The sequence below is a fragment of the Xiphophorus maculatus genome, chromosome 11, assembly GCF_002775205.1.
Source record: "Xiphophorus maculatus strain JP 163 A chromosome 11, X_maculatus-5.0-male, whole genome shotgun sequence".
NCBI lineage: Eukaryota > Metazoa > Chordata > Actinopteri > Cyprinodontiformes > Poeciliidae > Xiphophorus > Xiphophorus maculatus.
In genome coordinates this window covers 1,463,934-1,486,432 of record NC_036453.1, presented here as the reverse complement: position 1 = coordinate 1,486,432, position 22,499 = coordinate 1,463,934, and the positions used below count along the sequence as shown (strand labels likewise).

Sequence of the window (22,499 nt, the reverse complement as noted above, 5' to 3'; positions counted from 1 at the left end):
TAATAAAGACAATGTCATTTTGACGTGTTTATTGTTAAAACACTGCGACCTTTGCTCAGCTTATGAAGGTGGAGGGGGAGTGGAAGGGTCAAACTTTTTACTGCAGCCAAAATGTCAGGAATCCTGAGAAGCAAACAGCAGCATCTCCCTCCTTGTGTGTGTTGGATTTCTCAACTGTTTCATCCACACACACAAGGTTCACAGGTCAAATTCCTGACCATGATGACAGTTGCTAAAATGCCATGTTTACAATTTAAATATAAGGAGCAGTAAGGAGTTAAAAAGCCTCGATATCTTTGACTTTGAAAGCTGCTGTTTCAATGCGCATTACAGATATTTTTCTCATTTATATGTCGTGGGTATAAGTGGGCCTTGTATAGACTTCAAACAAGATCCACAGGTAGGAAATGGTTAATGCACAAAAATATTAAACATAATCAAATTAATTTAATTTCAATCAGAAAAACATCAAAACACTTAAACGTGAGGTATTATGTAAAATCGCCATTTTTGAGCATATTCCCTCATGAAAAATATACTTGAGTGTTGATTTGATTCTTTCATGCATGTTTGAGAATTTCTTTAAATTATATATATATATGTATATATATATACATAGTACAGCCAAAGTTTGGACACACCTTCTAATTCAATGAGTTTTCTTTATTTTCATGACTATTTATAAGGTAAGAAATCCCACTTATTAACCTGACAGGGCAGGTTGACCTATGAAGTGAAAACCATTTCAGGTGACGACCTCTTGAAGCTCATCAATAAAATGCAGAGTGTGTGCAAAGCAGTAATCACAGCTAAAGGTTGTTACTTTGAAGAAACTAGAATATAAGGGGTATTTTCAGTTGTTTTACACTTTTTTGTTTAGTGCATATTTCCACATTGTTATTCATAGTTTTGATGCCTTCAGTGTGAATCTACAATGTCAATAGTCATGAAAATAAAGGAAACTTATTGAATTAAAAGGTGTGTCCAAACTTTTGGTCTGTACTGTGTATGTATATATATATATATATATATATATATATATATATACAACAAATTGTATATATAATATACACCTCCTTACAGCACTGTCAACCAACCTTGTATTAATGGCAGAAAAGCAACTGCCATGCTAGCTAGCCTTAGCATTCATGGAAGACTCTGCTGATGTGGAGAACTCTTCAATTTGCTTTTAATGCTCTTTGCTCTGACAGGTTTTAAATGGATAGTTGTTATTTTTCTGCAGAATATTTTTCTGTTTTCAATACTCTTTACAGAGTTAACATTTTGAGTGTTAGTATAATAAGCTAACATTAGCTAGTCAGTTAGTTGGACTGTCTGCTTTATGAACATGCTACTCATAGCTTCACAACTGTAGCTTCTACATAGCACCATATTTGTAGGAGAGTGGTGGGTGATGCTCCTTTGTTTCCATGCCGACTGTCTCTTTGTCTCTGTAACAACCAAAAATAGAAGCCTTATTTTGGCCAGCTTATCAGCGGTGTACAGCAACAGACTTTTACTAAAAGATCATTAATCTGTCCAGCCCTATGAGAGAGTCTTTACAATTATCAATATGTGAACTTTTTAAATCTCTGGTATATCGTGATGCTGCCAACTGCACCATGCATGAACACAGTAGCAAGTCAGTGGTCTGGTAATATGAATCTATTCCAATAACTGAAACTTTAAGTGTGGCTTAAAACCAGCAAACCAGCTAATGAAACAGCAAGTACGGGAAGCCTGCAGAGTCAGTTTTAGGAAACCTGTCTGTCTGCCTCCGTTATTGGCTTTCCTTCCAGAATCCAGGAGACGGGTAAAGGTCTGATTGTCTGCGTGTGTGTGTTTGTGTTTACTGCATCTTGTTGCATCACATCAGAGTCTAACAATCAGATGTCTGGTTGTCTCCAGGTTTGGTGGTGTCAAGAAAATCCGAGCTCATCCCACTTCCCCATGCTGGAGATTTTAGTTTAACAGTAATAATAAATAAAGTTATCTTTAAAATGAATCACTCAAGTGACATCAGGGCCCAGCAGTAGACTTAAGTGTCAATAAAGTTAGTTTAACAGTAATAATAAATAAAGTTATCTTTAAAATGAATCACTCAAGTGACATCTAGGCCCAACAGTAGACTTAAGTGTCAATAAAATAAATCTAGTTGTGTGTGTTGTTTTTGTCTCATGCAAACTTTGCTTTAATTCTACTTTTTTCTATCTAATCATAAGAAATCATAGTCAGTCAGAAAGAGTCATTAAACAGGAAAAGCAGGTTTCCTGGAAAAAGAGGAAGTAAGTTCCAGCCTGCAGATTTATAAAAAATAGCTGAGACTATTCCTTATTTTAAATCATGAAAGTTTAAAGAATGAAATCTAAACATTTTGGTAATTTGATAAGATTCAAAGTAAAATACTTATATTAATATTGGTTTACTTGTAATAATATTTACACGAACATTTGTGGGAACAGTTACAAGAAAAACAAGTAACTGTAACTTTGGCATCAAATAATTAGAATCATGTATTATTCTTGGTTTCTTTTCAGAAAAACATCTGTAATAACTCACATTAAGATTATAATAAGTATAATTAATAAGTTATGGTTATAAAATCATAAATGAATGATAAATCAGAGAAGCTGAAGAAAATAAATGTGATATAAGTTATGGTTATAAAATTATAAATGAATGCTAAATCAAAGAAGCTAAAGAAAATAAATGTGATATAAATGTGATTTTGACATTGAACTTGAAATGGTGTAAAAGGTGTAACTGCAATTAAACATCACTGATATGTTGGAGGTAGAGAGTAGGTGAAAGGTGAAAGGCAAGGAACTAACAGGAGAGCAGAGATGATCAACGCCTTATTTAGAGAGTAGGTGAAAGGTTGTGCAGGCAATGGACATAGGAGGTTGAGCAACCCTGAGACATTAGCACAGACATCAGGAAATGTCTGTAAGACAGTGATGGATATGAGATCATCTGTCTAAGCAGTCAGAAACCCTATAAAAGGTGAGTGCAAAAGAGGAACCGTTCGTTGGATCCTCCGGGCAGCTTCGAGCCAAGATCGAGATGGACAAAGAACTCTGCAGCTGAAGAAGAGCCGGGGCCACGGAGCCGAAGACTGTCCTGCTCATGCATGGGGACCAACCCGTCTGGCCCACAACCTGTGGCTTCGAATCGCACTTCTCTCATCGGCTGGGTTCAGACCCCAAAGACAAAGATGAAGACAAAGGCAAAGACAAAGAAGAAGAACTGGTGCCTTCCTTCCTGCCAGCACCAAGTCCTGTGTGACCTCACCATCCATGCGGAGAGGAGGCTCATCAGACCTACAGAGATTCCTGCCTTCGCTGATCAACATCTTCCTCCTGCTGCAACACCTTCTTCATCATCAGACCTGCGGAGATCCTGGCCTTCATCGATCGGCGTCTTCCTCCTGCTGCAACACCTTCTTCATCATCAGACCTGCGGAGATCCTGGCCTTCATCGATCGGCGTCTTCCTCCTGCTGCAGCACCTTCTTCGTCGTCGTGCCAGGTCTGGGGTTCGAGGCGCCAGGCTCCGTCCGTCTCTCTCAAAGGTTCCCTTTTTTTAGTTTTCAGTGTCAGCAGTAGGGAAAGACAGACTAGATGATTGATTTTACTTATTTGATTATTTCTGCTACTGAATTAAGCTGTACTGACCCTTGCAAAAATGCCTTACTAATAAAATATTTAGCATAAAGAAAATCTAAAAGATGTTGTGGACATTCAGTTAATGAGTCACCTTAAAGTTCTTTGATGGTTGTAAAATAGCTGTGATGTTTGATTCTGGAGAGGAAAAAGTTTAAAATGTTTTTAAGTTGCTGGTAGCCCAAATTTAAAACGTCATCCTTGGGACTCGCCCGAGTCACTAAAACCTACCTGGTTCAATAACAAATGCAAGTTGTAAAATAAGAGAACGAGCGACCGTTAACAGGTGTGCTCTGTGAAACTAGTTGGCTGTAGGCTGCTCAGTCTGGCTAATTCACAGAGGGAAGAAGGGTGAGACACCTGGATGTAGGCCGTTAAAAATCAGGTGAATCGTTTCTCGAAACCAGCTTAAACAGAGTTTACTTCAGTTCTGGACAGGGTAAATCCCGGCAGATTTAGGAAACTCAATTAACCCGTTAGATGGAGAGCTGGTAGCACATCTCCCCTCTCAGAAGAGGAAGTACGAGAGTGAGAGAGTAGAGACAGAAAGGAGGGGGGGGGTGTTGCGCAACAACAAGTGGCGCCCAACGTGGGGCACGACTAACGAAGTAGGAGGGCCCTATGCCAAGTCAGTGAAAACAGATGTGAGACTCTGAATAGCTCACTTGGGTTACTAACTCTTAGGGAAAAGAGTTAGTGGTGACTGATAAGGCCATCAGTCACAACCCTCGCAGTAACTGTATAGCGTACAGGTGAGGGAAAGCTTCTACTGAGGATAGAATGACCGGATCCAGACAGTGAAGCTAGTAGCCAACATAGTCTAGACCCATCCCTGCTCAAGAGCGCAAAGAGAGGCTTTGGGGGATAGACAACTCGAACCGACGGAGAGACGGAGTGATGGATGATCACTTCGAGGAGGAAAATCTGGGGAAGAAACCGGAGGAAGCCGGCCGTCCAGATCGTTTGGAAAAGGAGGAGACCTCAACAGAACTGCATCAACTTTCTGCACAGCTACCCAGGGCACCCAGGACAGCGGATGGAAGGTTTGTTCATCAAGAGCACAGTCCCATGGGGTTCAGTCTGCATGGATGTAGCAGAACCAATGGGGACAACAGGAAAGAGAGGTGAGAAGTACCTCTTGGTGCTGATGAACACAGTGACAACTGCTAGAAGAGCAGGTCTTCCCCTGCAGAGGAACTCCGTTCACGTCACAGAAAGCAGGGAGGCGAAGACACTTCTCCTTTTTGCTCAGAGAAGAAAAAGGGAAGTTGCAGCTCAAAGTGTCACTGAAAACAGGGCAGAGAGTTTGGATTAAAGCTCAAGATCGGCCTGCAGCTACGGGGATCAAGCTGAGATTCAACGCCCGAGTTTTTGTAAAGCAAGTACTGAACTTCAACACAGTACTACTGATGAAGAAAGGGGTCCATGAGGAAGCAGTGCTCAAGCCAGTTCTTAGCTACAGCGAACCAGAACATTACGAGACGATGGCCAGAGAATCAAGCACCATGCCATCCTACAGTAGACTGGCCACTATTACAGGAAGGTTGCCGTTCAAAGAACAACTTCAAGGCTTTGGACTGGGAGGGCCGTGAAGAAATTGGACTATGCTAAAGAAGAACTCCTGTCACAACCTGATGGATTAAAATGGCAAAGGATCATGATTACGGATAAAGTGTCATGATGCTTATGCTTTTTGCTTTGCTCTGCTGAACAGTCAGAATTTTTTTTTTTTTTGAGGCCTTCTGTCTCAGCCCATCTTCCCTTCCCTAAAGAATCATCCCACATCCTGAAGAACCGACAGTTCATCCAGCGAAAGTTCCTGTAGAAGAATCAGAACGATCCAAGTTTTCTTTGACATTCATCACCTCATGGGGGAAATCAAAACTCCAAGGAGGGGGTGTCAAGAGAAGTGGAGTTTTGATGACTACACTGAGCCCTCTGTGACAACTGAGGATGAAGAATCTGCATCTTCACATCCCAGACGAACCTCTTCTCTTTCCAGGGGATGAGGACGGCGAACTGCAGGAGGGTGATGGACTCCCAGCATGTGAAAGGTCTGACCTCGTGGAGGGGGTGTCAAGAAAATCCGAGCTCATCCCACTTCCCCATGCTGGAGATTTTAGTTTAACAGTAATAATAAATAAAGTTATCTTTAAAATGAATCACTCAAGTGACATCAGGGCCCAGCAGTAGACTTAAGTGTCAATAAAGTTAGTTTAACAGTAATAATAAATAAAGTTATCTTTAAAATGAATCACTCAAGTGACATCTAGGCCCAACAGTAGACTTAAGTGTCAATAAAATAAATCTAGTTGTGTGTGTTGTTTTTGTCTCATGCAAACTTTGCTTTAATTCTACTTTTTTCTATCTAATCATAAGAAATCATAGTCAGTCAGAAAGAGTCATTAAACAGGAAAAGCAGGTTTCCTGGAAAAAGAGGAAGTAAGTTCCAGCCTGCAGATTTATAAAAAATAGCTGAGACTATTCCTTATTTTAAATCATGAAAGTTTAAAGAATGAAATCTAAACATTTTGGTAATTTGATAAGATTCAAAGTAAAATACTTATATTAATATTGGTTTACTTGTAATAATATTTACACGAACATTTGTGGGAACAGTTACAAGAAAAACAAGTAACTGTAACTTTGGCATCAAATAATTAGAATCATGTATTATTCTTGGTTTCTTTTCAGAAAAACATCTGTAATAACTCACATTAAGATTATAATAAGTATAATTAATAAGTTATGGTTATAAAATCATAAATGAATGATAAATCAGAGAAGCTGAAGAAAATAAATGTGATATAAGTTATGGTTATAAAATTATAAATGAATGCTAAATCAAAGAAGCTAAAGAAAATAAATGTGATATAAATGTGATTTTGACATTGAACTTGAAATGGTGTAAAAGGTGTAACTGCAATTAAACATCACTGATATGTTGGAGGTAGAGAGTAGGTGAAAGGTGAAAGGCAAGGAACTAACAGGAGAGCAGAGATGATCAACGCCTTATTTAGAGAGTAGGTGAAAGGTTGTGCAGGCAATGGACATAGGAGGTTGAGCAACCCTGAGACATTAGCACAGACATCAGGAAATGTCTGTAAGACAGTGATGGATATGAGATCATCTGTCTAAGCAGTCAGAAACCCTATAAAAGGTGAGTGCAAAAGAGGAACCGTTCGTTGGATCCTCCGGGCAGCTTCGAGCCAAGATCGAGATGGACAAAGAACTCTGCAGCTGAAGAAGAGCCGGGGCCACGGAGCCGAAGACTGTCCTGCTCATGCATGGGGACCAACCCGTCTGGCCCACAACCTGTGGCTTCGAATCGCACTTCTCTCATCGGCTGGGTTCAGACCCCAAAGACAAAGATGAAGACAAAGGCAAAGACAAAGAAGAAGAACTGGTGCCTTCCTTCCTGCCAGCACCAAGTCCTGTGTGACCTCACCATCCATGCGGAGAGGAGGCTCATCAGACCTACAGAGATTCCTGCCTTCGCTGATCAACATCTTCCTCCTGCTGCAACACCTTCTTCATCATCAGACCTGCGGAGATCCTGGCCTTCATCGATCGGCGTCTTCCTCCTGCTGCAACACCTTCTTCATCATCAGACCTGCGGAGATCCTGGCCTTCATCGATCGGCGTCTTCCTCCTGCTGCAGCACCTTCTTCGTCGTCGTGCCAGGTCTGGGGTTCGAGGCGCCAGGCTCCGTCCGTCTCTCTCAAAGGTTCCCTTTTTTTAGTTTTCAGTGTCAGCAGTAGGGAAAGACAGACTAGATGATTGATTTTACTTATTTGATTATTTCTGCTACTGAATTAAGCTGTACTGACCCTTGCAAAAATGCCTTACTAATAAAATATTTAGCATAAAGAAAATCTAAAAGATGTTGTGGACATTCAGTTAATGAGTCACCTTAAAGTTCTTTGATGGTTGTAAAATAGCTGTGATGTTTGATTCTGGAGAGGAAAAAGTTTAAAATGTTTTTAAGTTGCTGGTAGCCCAAATTTAAAACGTCATCCTTGGGACTCGCCCGAGTCACTAAAACCTACCTGGTTCAATAACAAATGCAAGTTGTAAAATAAGAGAACGAGCGACCGTTAACAGGTGTGCTCTGTGAAACTAGTTGGCTGTAGGCTGCTCAGTCTGGCTAATTCACAGAGGGAAGAAGGGTGAGACACCTGGATGTAGGCCGTTAAAAATCAGGTGAATCGTTTCTCGAAACCAGCTTAAACAGAGTTTACTTCAGTTCTGGACAGGGTAAATCCCGGCAGATTTAGGAAACTCAATTAACCCGTTAGATGGAGAGCTGGTAGCACATCTCCCCTCTCAGAAGAGGAAGTACGAGAGTGAGAGAGTAGAGACAGAAAGGAGGGGGGGGGTGTTGCGCAACAACAGTGGAAACAGGACATCTCACACCTGTTATATCTCATTCTTCTTTTTTGCTTGAAATCAAAAAGTTTAATTCTGTTATTTTACGTTTAGCATTTATATGAAGCATTTCTTGTGTGAAAAAGTCAAATCTGAATGTGAGAGGGCACAGAAAGACCAAGATGTTTAAAGCCGCAGCGGTTGTGGATATGCATAGCTGCACCTCTGAAGCGCAGAATATGCACCTGAACTTTATTCTTGGCTTCATCAGAGTTGGAGGTAGATGAGGGGGATTAAGAAGAGATTTCCAGCAGCTGCTATCCTCTGAAGTCCTTAAACTTTCACAGCACTTTTCTGATTGTCACAGTAGCTTTTCCGGTGGATTTTAAGCAGGATTCATCTCTCTTTGATCCGCTTCATGCTCTGCTGTACGTGTGCAACTGTTTGATTTGCTGCACAAAATGTCTCCCATTTTCTTTCTCCACATCTTATTTTCTAATTGGCAACAACATGGGAAGCCGTATTTTGGTCGACTTTGTGGAAACATTTTCAGGTTTCCTATGCGCCTCAGGACCCATGCTTTGCAGCGACATCCAATCGATAAGTCCAGTTTCACCCACAGAACAGTTTTACCCCTCCAGCTTTCTCTGGTTTTTCCTTCTGATCATCTAACTAATTTCCAAATCAGATCATGAAATCATAAAAAAAAAAAAAAACGAAAAGCAGTTTTGAAATGTTTAATTTAATGGACATCTTAACACTAATGCTGGATACTCAGTGTTGAGATGTCAATTTTTTACAAGTATTATTGAAATACACCCCATTTTATTTTGGTCTTTATTGAAAGTTAGGTTGCAGTATAATCTACTCATTATAAAGAAAGTCATACTAACAGGAAAACCTGAATAATTTTACAAAAAAATCCTATTTATCCTGATCAAATACATTAGCATTTTACCAGATACTCTTGAGACAAATTTAATTGTAAACGTGCTACAAAAATTTGTTGTCTACAGAGCAACTCGGATGGAACAAAAGAGCATAGAAATCTTATTTGTCTTAAATCTTATTTTTTTATATCTAGGTTCATGTGTTCAATTTGTAAAATCTGAGGTACGACTAATCTTATGCATATTATATGTTAATGTTATATGAATATTTTTGTGATTTTATCAGTTGGACTTCAGGAAGATTAGTAACCACTAATGGGAATCCTAATCAATAAGCAATATTTCTAATCTGGATGCTACAGGTTGACTTGTACTGATTAGCTGGGGAACTTTTCCACAGATGAACAGTTCTGTGCTCCAGAGGCCACTGCACTTCTAAAATACTGCTGCTGATGGAAGGGAAGGGAGAGACTGTGAAAAAGTCATCTGTGTCGTTTTGAGTCACCAGGGCTCCTGAATAAAACATGCTTAAGACATCTCAGTTCTCCATCCGAGTTCCTGTTACTGCCTAATTTCCACATAACCATGGTCCTAGCTGAGGAATCTGCTGGGTCACCTTACCAAATCCCAAACAACTCCCATGATCTCAGTTAAAAAAATGTGGCTTTCACAAAGATTTCACTGCCTACCATTAAATCAGTATTTGTGTAACTGCGAATAAAGTAGCAAAATGTATTGCTATAATGGTTTTAAATGTTATCCCCCCCAAACTCGATGTGCAGATGATGCAGCTGACCAGCGTACTTGCCTTATTTGTGGAGACCGCGCCACAGGTCTGCACTATGGCATCATCTCCTGCGAAGGCTGCAAAGGCTTCTTCAAGCGCAGCATCTGCAACAAGCGGGTGTACCGCTGCAGCCGGGACAAGAACTGCGAAATGTCCCGCAAGCAGCGTAACCGCTGCCAGTACTGCCGTCTGCTCAAGTGTCTGCAGATGGGGATGAACCGCAAAGGTAAGCAAAATCTAAACAAATATATCAGTTTAAGCAAATAGGTTATCTATGATCCATATCTGACGTAAATAAAAGAAGAATATTAAAATATTTTTACAGTTGGACTAGACTGGATGGTTGATTCAAGTGCTGAGCCTTTAGTTTCTCTTAGTTTATAAACAGTGTCTGAGTTAGGACTGCAGCTAACAATTATTTTAGTAATCAACTATTCTGATGATTAGTTGATTGATTGGATAAAAAATTGCCACATTCTGCAGATTTTTCATTTGACTGTTTATACATATAAATATAGTAAAATATGTAGATAGAAAAAATCAATCAAATCCTTTTTGAGATGAGAAAATAAACATTTTATTTCCCCTAAATGCAATAAGAACATTCCTTTAGAGAATACTTGATTGATTTTTTTTTCTTTTTTTACCTTAAATGCAAAATGTATTCATACTGTACAGTTTTTGCTTAATTACTACTCTGACTGTGTTGAGTCTGACAGCAAATGGACTTTGAATCTGGATACTCCAGTTAATGTTTAGTTAACTGGCAAATTAGTTGACAATTATTTCAATAATCGATTCATCACAATGAATCTGATGACTTTTTTCATGCCTAGTCTGTGGTTCTTCTATTAGCAGCTGGTCTATATTATTCCTGCGTGAAACTGCATTGAACTGTTAACTACTGTTTCTAAATTTGGATGAGATTGCATTAGCAAGACCTTTCGCCCGCAGATTTTTTAAAATAATAATGTTTAATAATGAAGCTGGTGATGCTAGCTAGCACTAATGTTTGCTGAGGTAACAAGACTGTGTAGGTAAACTTTCCTTCTGCCCTGTGACCCTGCCCATCAAACATTTACTGGAGAAGATGTTTTGGGTCATGTGATGACAGCCTGATGTTGGGTGTCTGGCTACAGAAAACTAATCTGGTTCCTTGTTATAGAACCAGCTAGAAACTAGCTTTAACACCAGCTCTTATGTAGCACTGAGGAAACTTTTGTGGAAAAACCCAAAACCTTAATATGAATCCCAAAGTATTAGTAGTAGCCACTGAATCAGTTCTGCTGTGAAGCCAGGAAACTGTTTCTTCATTTTCCTCAGAGCGTCATTCTGAACTTAGAGACCAAACAAACCTCCCCCGAGCTCTTTGTCATATTTTTCCCTTCCTGAAGCAGAAATGTCTCGGATGTCAGGGGTCTGCAGCTGAACTCAGGCCTAACCCAAGGCCTTTTATGGCCGCATGCTGCCCCCTAGTGGGGTAAAAGTTTTACTAACTATATGGGCTTCCTGAATGATTAACTTTTTAGTTTATATTGGGTCTGCAGTGACATTAACTAAATCCAAATGAGTTTTAAATCGTGTAGGGAATTTCTTCCTTTATTTCACTCAGAAATAGGGAAGAAGAAGAAATAAAAGTCATCCGTGGCTTATGATGAAAACCAGAGCTGTAGAGAAAAATCCCATTTTTGCCACTAGGTAGTGCTCTTATACTTACTGTTTATACTCATATAAACAAGTGTGGGTTCTGTTTTTTTTTTTTTTTTTTGTGGCTCACAGCAATCAGGGAGGACGGCATGCCAGGAGGGAGGAACAAAAGCATCGGGCCTGTGCAGGTAAATCAACTCAAATTTTGCTTCATGTGACTTGCTCTGACCTCAGGCCAACACAGAACCACTTCTACACACAATTCTATTCTATCTTATCCCCATAAATACCTGGCATAAAGAGAGCCCCTTTAAAAATTGAACCATTCATTAAATGACAGCTTGTAAGGGTCTGAGTGGCGCAGTAGTGCATCACTACTCGTTTCACCATAGGGACTCTCGTGGAGTTATGAGAATGAGCCCTGACCTTGTTATATCACCAATCATGCAGCTGCTGATTATTCCTATTCAGCTGCAGCTTCATTATGGAGGAGAGTGAGAGAAGCTGAGCGGACATGAGGACAAGTGGCGTTGAGGCGCTATTCACCAAAGTGATATGTTCGATTCTTTCCTGCTGAATTCACAGAGTCAAAACACAGCAGCGCCCACTTCCATAAAAAAAAAAAATCCCTTTTATTTCTGCCCCCCACCGGAAAGAGGACCTTTCACTCATTAATATGGAATAAATAGCCTGTTTTGGTTTATGTGCCGAATTGATGGAAGTGAAAGCGAATTGAACCCAGTCCTCTCTACGATACCCCACGTGCTGAGGCCTTTCATTGAGGCCTTTATTTGTGTTTCTGGCTGCTCTGACCTGCAAGGATCCTATTATTTTAGGCCTGTGTGCCACTCAGTTGAACACTATCTCACACACACACACACACATTCTCTTTCTCCTCTAGTTCCCTGTTTCATTGTGCGATTGTGTCCTTGCTCCTCGCCGCTTGAGTAAAAAGCATCACGCTGCCAGTCACCGCTTTTCAATTAAGCTGAGAAAAACACCGATTTTCATTGAGCGTTCTGTAAGCGGGTTTATTTGTGTGTTTCAGATCACAGAAGAGGAGATAGAGCGAATCATGTCAGGGCAGGAGTTCAAGGAGGATGCCCCGGAGCACACCTGGGGCAACAACGGCGACAGCGACCACAGCTCCCCCAGCAACGGAGCCTCTGAGGGCAACCAGCCGTCGCCCGCCTCCACTCTGTCATCCAAGTGAGTGGATCGGCTCACCTACTCTGCACAGCAGTCCCAGCACTTGCCCCCATCATTGAGATAATGAGCCGGCCCTGACAGTCTAACACTTTCTCACCCACAACTTAATGAAGGCATTCAGCAGCCAAAGAATGCCTGAACATTCCCCCCTTCGCTCAGGCTTGGTGACGATGACAAACTCTGAGAACTTGCTGCACTATCTGCTTCTCCGGCTGCGTAGTCAAGCGCGTCGTCTGCACTCATCAAGGACAAATATTGTCTAGGCACCGGCATGACGGCATTTATTTTAGTCTCATTCTGTGTAAACATTCGGTTTATCTCAGCATTCTCATTGTCTGATAGCTATTCAGAGCAGTAGTTGTTTTATCTGAGTGAATCTTAGCAGAAATGAACAGCAGTTCCAGAAAACCTGGGCTTCAGTATGCACAAAATGTTAAATTGTTTTCTGGAAGGTTGTGAAACAATTCAAAGTTTTTCAATAAAAACAGGAGAGCTGCTCTGCTGCGCTTCCTTAGATCAAGACCTAAGACCAGTGAAGGGTCAGTTTTAGCTGTAACTGACTCACCTCATTCAAATGAAGGTACATACAGGGTCTCCCTGCGTCCTTACAAAGTCTCAAATTTATGTATCATTAATTAAGGCCTTAAAATGTCTTAAATTCATTTTTAAAAATCCAAGTTGTCCTTAAATATATCAGTCACTGTTCTCAAATGTTGTAGCAAGACTATTTAATCTCGTATCAGTCGTCTTCTGTCTGGCAAAAGTTTTGAGTCACGTGCAGACGTCTTCCTTAAATTCTGTGACTTGAGGCTCCTAAAGGCTACTGCTAACTAGCTACTGGCTAGAAATATCACTTTTGGTATGGTTGATTATAATACAGCAGAATCCCCCAATCATACTGTATGTTTATAGTTTTTCAGTCTTTAATTTAATTTGGCATTAAAAATGTCTTAAAACATCTTAAATTTGAAACTTGCAGATAACCTGACTTAAGCAGTTGACTTATGCTCTCCAAGTTAACCTGCGGACTCTTTTCATTCAGTCGATCTGTAGAGATGAATGGCTACACGGCAGCACTCAGGGACCAGTACATCAACACCTCCATGTCCACACACTACCAGCTCCTGCCTCACCTGTTCAGCTACGCAGCCCAATCAGGCCTGCTGACCCCGCAGCCCCGCAGCCTCTACCCACAGTCCCACCCTTTGGTGCTGCAGCTTGTGGCTGCTGAGGACCTGTCCCCCCTCACCACCCCAATGCTCATAGAGGACGGGTAAGTCTTTGACTGCACAACACACAACACATTCAGTGCTGGAAGGGGTCACAGATTTGTTCTGTTTTGCTCCCCCCCCAGCCCTCACACTGAAACGTTTCAGATCATCAAACAAATTTCATGTCTGACAAAGATAACCAGTTAATCCAAAAAGCTGTTTTCCAATGCTTTGTGTTAAGGCAATAAAAGCTCCCAAACTATTCTCGCCCTACGTGGAAAAGTACCTGCTTTCCTGATTAAATAATGATTTAGATGTGATTGAATATGTTTTCAAGAGGAACACTCAGAGCTGTAGTACTGAGAAATCACTTTAATATAAGCTGTTTGATTATATTAAAGTCGGCATGAAAGTGGGCTAAGACCCCAAAAAGCCAATCATGTTAAAATTTCAAATAGATTAAAACTTCACTCAAATCTATCAGTCTGAAAACGGTTGATAAGTCATTTCTAAAGCTTTGAGAGCCACAGCAGTAGCTGTTATTGACAGATGGAGAAAACATGGAACAGTGGAGAACATTCCCTGGATTGATGACTCTCCTCACATATGAAGGACTCATGGAGTAGGTCATAGAGGAACCAGGAAAAACACCTAAAGTTCTGCTGACTTCACTTCCATCAGCTAAAGTCAGAGTTGAGGATTCAAAAGGAAGCGAGACTGGGTAAAGATGGCATCCATGGAAGTTTCCAAGTTGAAAACCTCTGCTCACCAAGAACACAAAAGCCAGTTCCTTATTGATGTTCATCAAGACGTCTCAGAACACATTGTGTGTGTGGCTTTATTATCGTTTATCACAATAATTACTGGAACACTTTATCGTCCAGCAAAATTTATTATCATGACAGGCCTAGCAATAGTGTGATGGTGGAAGGCTGCTTGGCTTCTTCAAGTTATGGATAGTGTTCTGTAAACCGAATGGCCTAGTCAAAGTCTGGATTTAAGTCCAATTGAGATGTTGTGACATGATGCTAACCTTTAACAGACCATTCAGAAACCCTCCAATAACGCTTCATGAAAACAACAAAGAGCAGCGATGTAAAAGCTCACTTCCTGGTTTGAAAACACTTGATCGGTTGTTGTTGGTATAGAGGATGACCCGGCCAGTTGTTAGGATTACTTTTTCATATAGAGCCACCTGGATTTGGATATTTAATTTTCTCTTTATAAATAGAATCATCATTTAAATGTGTCTTTGTCTATGAAATTGATAATTGAAACAAAGTGTAAGAATAAAGCAAAACCAGAAGATATCTGTGAGGGGCGTGACAGCCATTCAGCAGCAGTGTGACATCATGTGTCGCTCTGCCTGGTGTATCCCAGGTACAAGGTAACCCAGGTGGAGCTGTTCGCCCTGCTGTGTCGCCTGGCGGATGAGCTGCTCTTCCGGCAGATCTCCTGGATCAAGAAGCTGCCTTTCTTTTGCGAGCTGTCCATAGAGGACTACACCTGCCTGCTCAGCTCCACCTGGCAGGAGCTCATCCTGCTGTCTTGCCTCACCATCTACAGCGCCCAGATCTTCGGAGACTTGGCCGACGTCACTGCCAAATACACGCCGTCTGATGATGAGCTGCAGGGGTGAGTGGCGTAGAGAGGTGTTGAGCTGCAGTAACCTTTATTCGTGTTTGGTGTTACTTTTTGCATTTGAACATAATATCTGCAGTACTGGTGATGAAATGACCTAACCAGTTTTTGTACAATGTCAAAGATGTCACTAGGAGCGATCACTTCTGACCCCCTTAAATCTACAGGGCTTTACAAACTTACGACAGTATCTGTTTTGTTCCAGCTTCAGTTCTGTCTGGAACCAGGCTGCCAGCTGCAGCATTCAGCTGCTTTAGTTTGAATGTGTTGTGTGAAACAAACACCCAGAACACCCAGTCCCCTGCCAGAAGGCAAGGTTAGCAGAAAGCTAGCGGTATGCTTATCAGCCTACAAACCACATATTGTGTTAAAAACGGGAACAGAACAACAGGATTCCTATCTATGCTTGAAAGTGTGGGAGTTGTTTTTAATATTTCCCAGCTTTGGAAAAGTACAGGTAAATATAAAACATAACATTGAAAAACATTTACTCTCTATTAATATGGAAATTCTGTTCTCCATATAAATGGATTAATTTTTTTTTTATTCTTGATATATAATAAAAAAAATTAAGTTATTCTCAGTGGGAATACTTTGCATACAAGATGTGAGAAAAAAGACCAGAACAGTTTTCAAAGTTGCAAATATAGTTTTTTTTTTCTTATGATTTTCTTGTGAAGCAGTCAGCAGGTTGAAAAAAAAACTCTGATACAAGTCCTGGCATGTATTGGAAGCATATAAATGTTGATTTTATGACATAAAAATGTCCCTCTGACTACCTCCGATGAAAACAACTGAAAGATTTGAAGGAATTATGTAGGAATCCTGGAACATCCCCTAGAGGCATTACTCATCGTTTTCCATATACAGTTATTACTAAAGTAAGTCATTTGTTTTCTCATACAAATATGTAAAATAATTAAGTTGGTTGACATATGTATTTATTTAACAGTGTTGTTAAATGGTAAATAGCTTGTACTTGCAAAGCACTTTATCAAGTCCAGAGGACCTCAAAGCTCTTCAGACTACATTCAGTCATTCACCATTCACACACACACACACACACACACACACACACTGATGATAGTGAGCTACTGTTAGTAAACACAGCTGCTCTGGGGCAGAGCAAAGACGAGGTGAGGCTGCCGTGCACCCGGGCCACCGGGCCCTCTAACTACCAGCAGCAGGCAAGGTGGGTGAAGTCTCTTACCCAAGTACACAATGACAGAGGCAATGGGAATCGAACCGGCAACCTGCCGATTGTGGGGCAAACCACCAACATCCCAAATGTCCCAAGCCTTAATGTTTGAATAGTTATTCATAATGAGTGTGTTAAAGTCCCAGTCCTAATTGAATCATATGTTTCAGTACATAGCAAAACGGAAGCCAAATTGATATATTATTTCAGACATTGTGGTACATTCTGAGCAGATTGACAGCTAAATGTTTTAACATTTGAATAAAACAGTTTCGTATTAAAATGAGGTGCACCACCATAATTTCCACTCTCTTGAGCTCACCTGAATATAAGCCACGCCCACCAACTTCAAAAATGTTAAAAATCAATCAGCAGGTGTCCATGTTGTACCATAAAATATTTACAAAGAACGATTTTCTAAACTGAAATACATACCAGTTAACATGCATAAATACATATAAATAGTTTTTCCGAGCAATGCTTAGAAACACTAGTCCAGTAGCCTATCAGGAAAACTCATTGACCCATGTTCAGTTTCCTCCTGCATACTCACCCACTAAAGTTGAATTCTCTTTAGAGTTGGAATTGAACAGCCTCAGAATTACTTCATCTACACTCTTCCTCAGTTTCTCTTAAGTCTTGATGTAAACAACCAGATATTAGCTGTGTCACTGTTGACAGAGTGTTCAAAATGTTCGATAAAAGTTCAAACTGATAGTCCATGAGTTACGGTGTATATTTTGGAAATTGCTTAACAACTCTCCCCAGATTGATGGGTAGCAGCAGTTGCTTCTATAAAACCCTCACTGCGGTGGTTCCTGAGTGTTGGAAGCCATTTGTATTCTGCATGTTAGTTGACCGAATAAACACCTGCTATTATTACAAGTATTAGCTCCAGACTAGATTTCTTTTAAATTATTTAATATTATCAGAACAAAGATACTAAAATATCAAAAGAATGTTGTAAACTTACTTAGAAAAAATCATTTTAAGGAGAGTATTTAATCCTGATGTATTAAAAGATCAAATAGCTTCTATTTGTAAAACTGATATCAAAGGATAACTTCATCAGGTGCTCAACACTAATCATTTTAATTTTTTGTTTTATTTTTTGCCAGAGCTGTTGTAAAATTAGCACTTCATTCTATTAATATTATGACTTTATTCTGCTAACGAGTTTATTGTTGTGTCTTTGACTTTTTTCTCATGTTATTACGGCTTTATTCTCGTAATCATTTTTTTCATAGCCTTTACCTCATACTCCATACCTGATACAGTTGTTAATGATTCACTTCAATAATAGTTTTGCTGAGCTGTTCCTTGTCAGTTCTGTTTTAAATCACTGTCTTCTTAGCCTTTATTAATCAAACAGTAGCAAAATTTAACATGGTTTCTGTATTTACTGGACATAAAATGCTTTAGCCGGAGGAGCCTTCAGACAAAGCTGCTGTGATCAGGGTCGTTGGCTTTGCAACATTTTCATAAATGTCATAACTCTTTGGGGTGTGTGTGTGTTATCTTACTCATTACAATAATCAGTGTCTCCCACGGCTGTCTTGTGCAGGCAGTTGGCATACACAACATGTTGGCTTTCCCAGGTAGCCTGCTGGACTTCTGCCCTAATCATTCACCAAGAAGGATGTAGATATCAGGAGTTCCATGTTCCACGTTACAGAGGCGAGTCGTTCTGCTCTGGGAGCCCTGCGTCTCTCAACAGGGACATTATTTTTCTTGGTGAAGGGCCAGAGAAGGAATCTGTGAACAGGAGGACTCCCTGAGCCAGAGCTGTGACTAGCACTGTCTGGCATGAGAAAAACACAGCAGGTAGAAAGTTGATGAGGGGCGGAAGGAGGTGGAGGTGAATGTGTAAATCATGCTTGAATTATCTGACTTTATGACACGCATCCCTGTGATATATGGTGGTGCTGCGCCGCTCCGGACAGCCTTCCTTTGAGTTTAGAGCTTTCAGGAGGGGTGGGGGTTGATTTACAGCAGCGATGGTTAACGTTGTCTTAGAGATTAGGAGTTTAAGAGCCACAGAATCAGGGAGGCGATGATGAGGAAAATTAAACTTCATGAATGTTTTTATTTCCTGTGAAAATCTGTGGGAGAACGAGATGTTTTCAGCTCTTTGAGTGGATTTGAAAGAATCCTCCTTCTTTTCTGAAACACACAAAATACTGTGAGCGTTTGTCTTACAGTAAAAATACCAAAACATTTTACTGGATCTGTAAAAATGAAGTCCTTTTTACAGATTCTGTGTAGAGAAACAAAACCATTTTAAGCTTTTCTGTCCAACTGTCAAGTGTGTTTGTGTGATCCCACAGCTTCAGTGAAGATGGGATGGAAGTGATGGAGAGGCTGATATATCTGTTTCGTAAGTTCCATCAATTGAAGATCAGCAATGAGGAGTACGCCTGTATGAAGGCCATCAACTTCCTCAACCAAGGTGATGAAGAGCAGCCGTCTGCCGTCACTGAATCCAAACTGTCGTGACCATGTCACACAACCATGACGCTGCTGTCTCTGTCCAGATATCAGAGGACTGTCCAACGTCTCCCAGCTGGAGCAGCTGAACAAGCGCTACTGGTACGTCTGCCAGGACTACACCGAGTACAAGTACCCGCACCAGCCCAAGCGCTTTCCTGAGATCATGATGTGTCTGCCCGAGATCCGCTGCATCGCAGGTAAGGCCTGAGGCAGCCAGAGGGCAACACGCGATTCCTCAAACATACTTTTAGACCCGAATTCCAGAGGAAAGAGTCTAACCTAAAGCTGTATGTAACTTTTACACAAGTATGTTTTTTCCATATTTGTTAAAACTGTGACCATGTTGGAACAGTATGACACAGATAATTTGTCAAAAGATGGATCTCCTCCTTCTCCCTGAGCTATTGCTTTCGTCTGAAGAAATGCACAGTCAGAAACAACCAATCAGAGCCAGGAGGAGGGGCTTTGCGCTGTCAGTCAAGGAAACAACTTAAGCCCTTTTTGCACTGTGGGTCTGGCCCAGCCCAGCTCGTTTGACCCGGTCCCATTGGTCCTATAGCCCTGGATGTTTTGTATTGAGCGGATCGTCGCGTAAATCGAATTCTTGCCCAGCGACCGCAGAACAGTTTCCTTCTTGGGTCTTCCATCCAGTTCCTTTTATATGCGCTTGTCAGCAAGTAAGCTGAGGGAAACATTAACCACAGCTTTACATTTAACAAAAAAAATCTATATAAAAAATAAAAATATATATAATATATAAAATACTAAAAAATTTCTGAAGAAATTTAAACGGGGCCTGCCAAAGTGTGCCTGTCGGTTGGCACACTTCGTGGGCGTTCTGATGCTACAAATTAGCATCAATGCTAAAGTAAGCTACAATGTACTCAATAGCATGTGGAGATTGACAAACATGTTGAGTAACATGGACTTATGCCATTCAGTATGTTGAAATTAGTGTACAAGTTAAAATGAGCCAAACTGCTAACATTAGCAAAAATGCTGTCAGTAGCATGTGGAGCATCACTCCATTCAGTGTACTAAGCATGGCTAATAAGAAAAATAGCTAAAAGCTTCTTTTAGGGAAAAGGCTAATGCTAATGGGGGCAGTGAAATGCAAAGGTTTGTGCTAAGGTTAATTTACTGTCTTGCGCAGCAGGGCAGTGCAATAACCTGAGAGAAAAAAGATAGTAAAGGCTAATATTAGTTAGCACTACCCTGAGAGGAATATTTAGGCTTTTCTTTTGAAATTCTTTTACAAAACTTAACGCGGTGTCACTGTTGCTCCCCGTGATTAAGCTCATAATTACAACCCTGTGTGCTGAATAGCTCTTTGATAGCAGACGGTGTCCATAAACAAGTTTACTAAATATTGTACAATAACTGAAAACAGAGATGTAACTTCTATCATGAATATAGATTAGCCAAAAACCCTCCAAATTACAATGAAATACTTCTACTTCTGGTGGGCGACGGAAGTAACACCCTTAATCGTTTCCCCAGTAAGCCTCCCAGGAATAAGGTTGATAGAATGTTCAATTCCAATGGTATCAATGACATCAGCGGTTATGACGTCACTCTATGATACCACAAAGGAGTCTCTCTCTTGAATGTAGCTCGCAGACAGCGTTTTCTCAGACCTGTTCCACAGTTCTATCGCGACAGATCACTCTTCAGAGCACGTTCGAAATTAATTGAAACAAGCGGGATATCGATTCCAGATATTACACGCCTTTCAGAGAAGCAAGAATTTACCACAATATAGACATGAAGCAACAACAGATTGTTTGTGAACATGAAGCCTTTCCAGCTGAGCTTTCATGGGTCGACATGATGGACCTCAACATCCAAGTCGACTACGACGCAGTCATTTCTTTTGAAGATGACAGCGACAGCCACATTAAGCCGGAAGATGAATCAGCAGAGATCCAGGGGGAATCAGGTCCTTCTGGCAACTTTGAGAGTCCAACATCATTGGAAGTCAAGCAGGAAACAACTCCCTCTGCTGGCTTCGAGATCACCCCCTCAGTGGAAGTTGTGGAAGAAACAAGCCAACACGTCATCGATCTCACAAAGCAGGTAGACGATCTTAAAAACGAGTTGCAGAGTAAGATTTTTGATCTCCATGAGGAAAGAGACCGAAGGATTGCATATCAGGCTGAAGTCAAATCACATCAGGAGGAGATTCAAAAACTGCAAAAAATGTTAGTAAAAGAACATCACCTGCGAGTCAAACGTGAACATCAAAGAAACGTGCCAGAGATTAAAGATGTGTCAAATGTTTCTTGCTCTTCCAAAGTTACAGCCGACAAGAGCATCCTTCAACAGCTGGATTATTTCAAGAGGGAGGCCGAAAAATATGCCTTCCGCAACAAAGGTCTGATAGAAGTCATGGTAGAAGAATACAGAGTGAGACTTAAATACGAGGAGCAGCTCAAAAGTCACACAGAGCAAGCTTCCAAATTCAAAGCACAGGAGGAAACAGTGAAATCTCTGCAGGGTCAGATTGCAGACCTGAAGGTGAAGTTAAAACTTGCTCTGGAAAACAACCGTCCTAGAGTCTCCACCCAACCAGAGGTCCCCCTGCAAATAGAAGGCTCCCTACGACCAGAGGAGTCCAAGGAAAGACAGACCTCCAATCAATCAGTGAGGTACGAGGAAAGACAGACCTCCAATCTATCAGTGAGGTACGAGGAAAGACAGACCTCCAATCTATCAGGGAGGTCTAACGAAAGACAGACCTCCAATCTATCAGTGAGGTACGAGGAAAGACAGACCTCCAATCTATCAGGGAGGTCTAACGAAAGACAGACCTCCAATCAACCAGGGGTCTCCATGCATAGCGTGGCTCGGCCGTCGCACCGACCCACACCCAGGTTGCAAACAGAAGGGTCCACGCAAAGCCAAACCTCCACACAAACATGGAGGTCCGAGGAAAGGCAGACGTCTATGCGACCAACCTCCACTGGTTGCATGAAGGGGCTTCATGTTGGCGTTGGCGTGAAGGCCAATCTATGCCCGGCTCGGCCTTTACGCCGACCCACACCCAGGTGGCACTAACCTAGGTCACTATCCAAACCTAGGTTTTGCTAACACTCGGCATTAATTGCTTGATTAATTGATCTCTCTAAATTGTCCTAAGGTGTGAATGTGTGTGTGCAATGATAAGTGTGTTAGATGATGGATGAATGAATATTTGTTAAAAGTGTCTGACAGTAGAATATGAAACAGAGAATCTGTGAAAATGCATCTAGCTCTGCTACTATCCAGAAACAACCAATCAGAACCAAAAGGCAAACCTTTGGTTCTGATTGGTTTCTAATGTGTTGAATGTGTCCCAGCACATTCAACACATTAGACTACTAGTACACTGTAGCTACACAACTGGCAGAAAAACACC

The 22,499-nt window shown here is 41.0% G+C and overlaps 1 protein-coding gene across 1 annotated transcript in view; it reads left to right on the top strand.

The window, feature by feature from the left end:
• nr6a1 (nuclear receptor subfamily 6 group A member 1) overlaps window positions 1-22,499 on the top strand; it is a 38,211-nt gene that overhangs the window by 11,733 nt on the left and 3,979 nt on the right. The window contains exons 2-8 of the mRNA XM_023342879.1: window positions 9,702-9,932; window positions 11,486-11,541; window positions 12,402-12,562; window positions 13,605-13,835; window positions 15,154-15,408; window positions 18,940-19,061; window positions 19,147-19,299. Of these exons, the coding sequence (XP_023198647.1) occupies window positions 9,702-9,932; window positions 11,486-11,541; window positions 12,402-12,562; window positions 13,605-13,835; window positions 15,154-15,408; window positions 18,940-19,061; window positions 19,147-19,299 (1,209 nt within the window). The remainder of the gene's footprint in view (window positions 1-9,701; window positions 9,933-11,485; window positions 11,542-12,401; window positions 12,563-13,604; window positions 13,836-15,153; window positions 15,409-18,939; window positions 19,062-19,146; window positions 19,300-22,499) is intronic.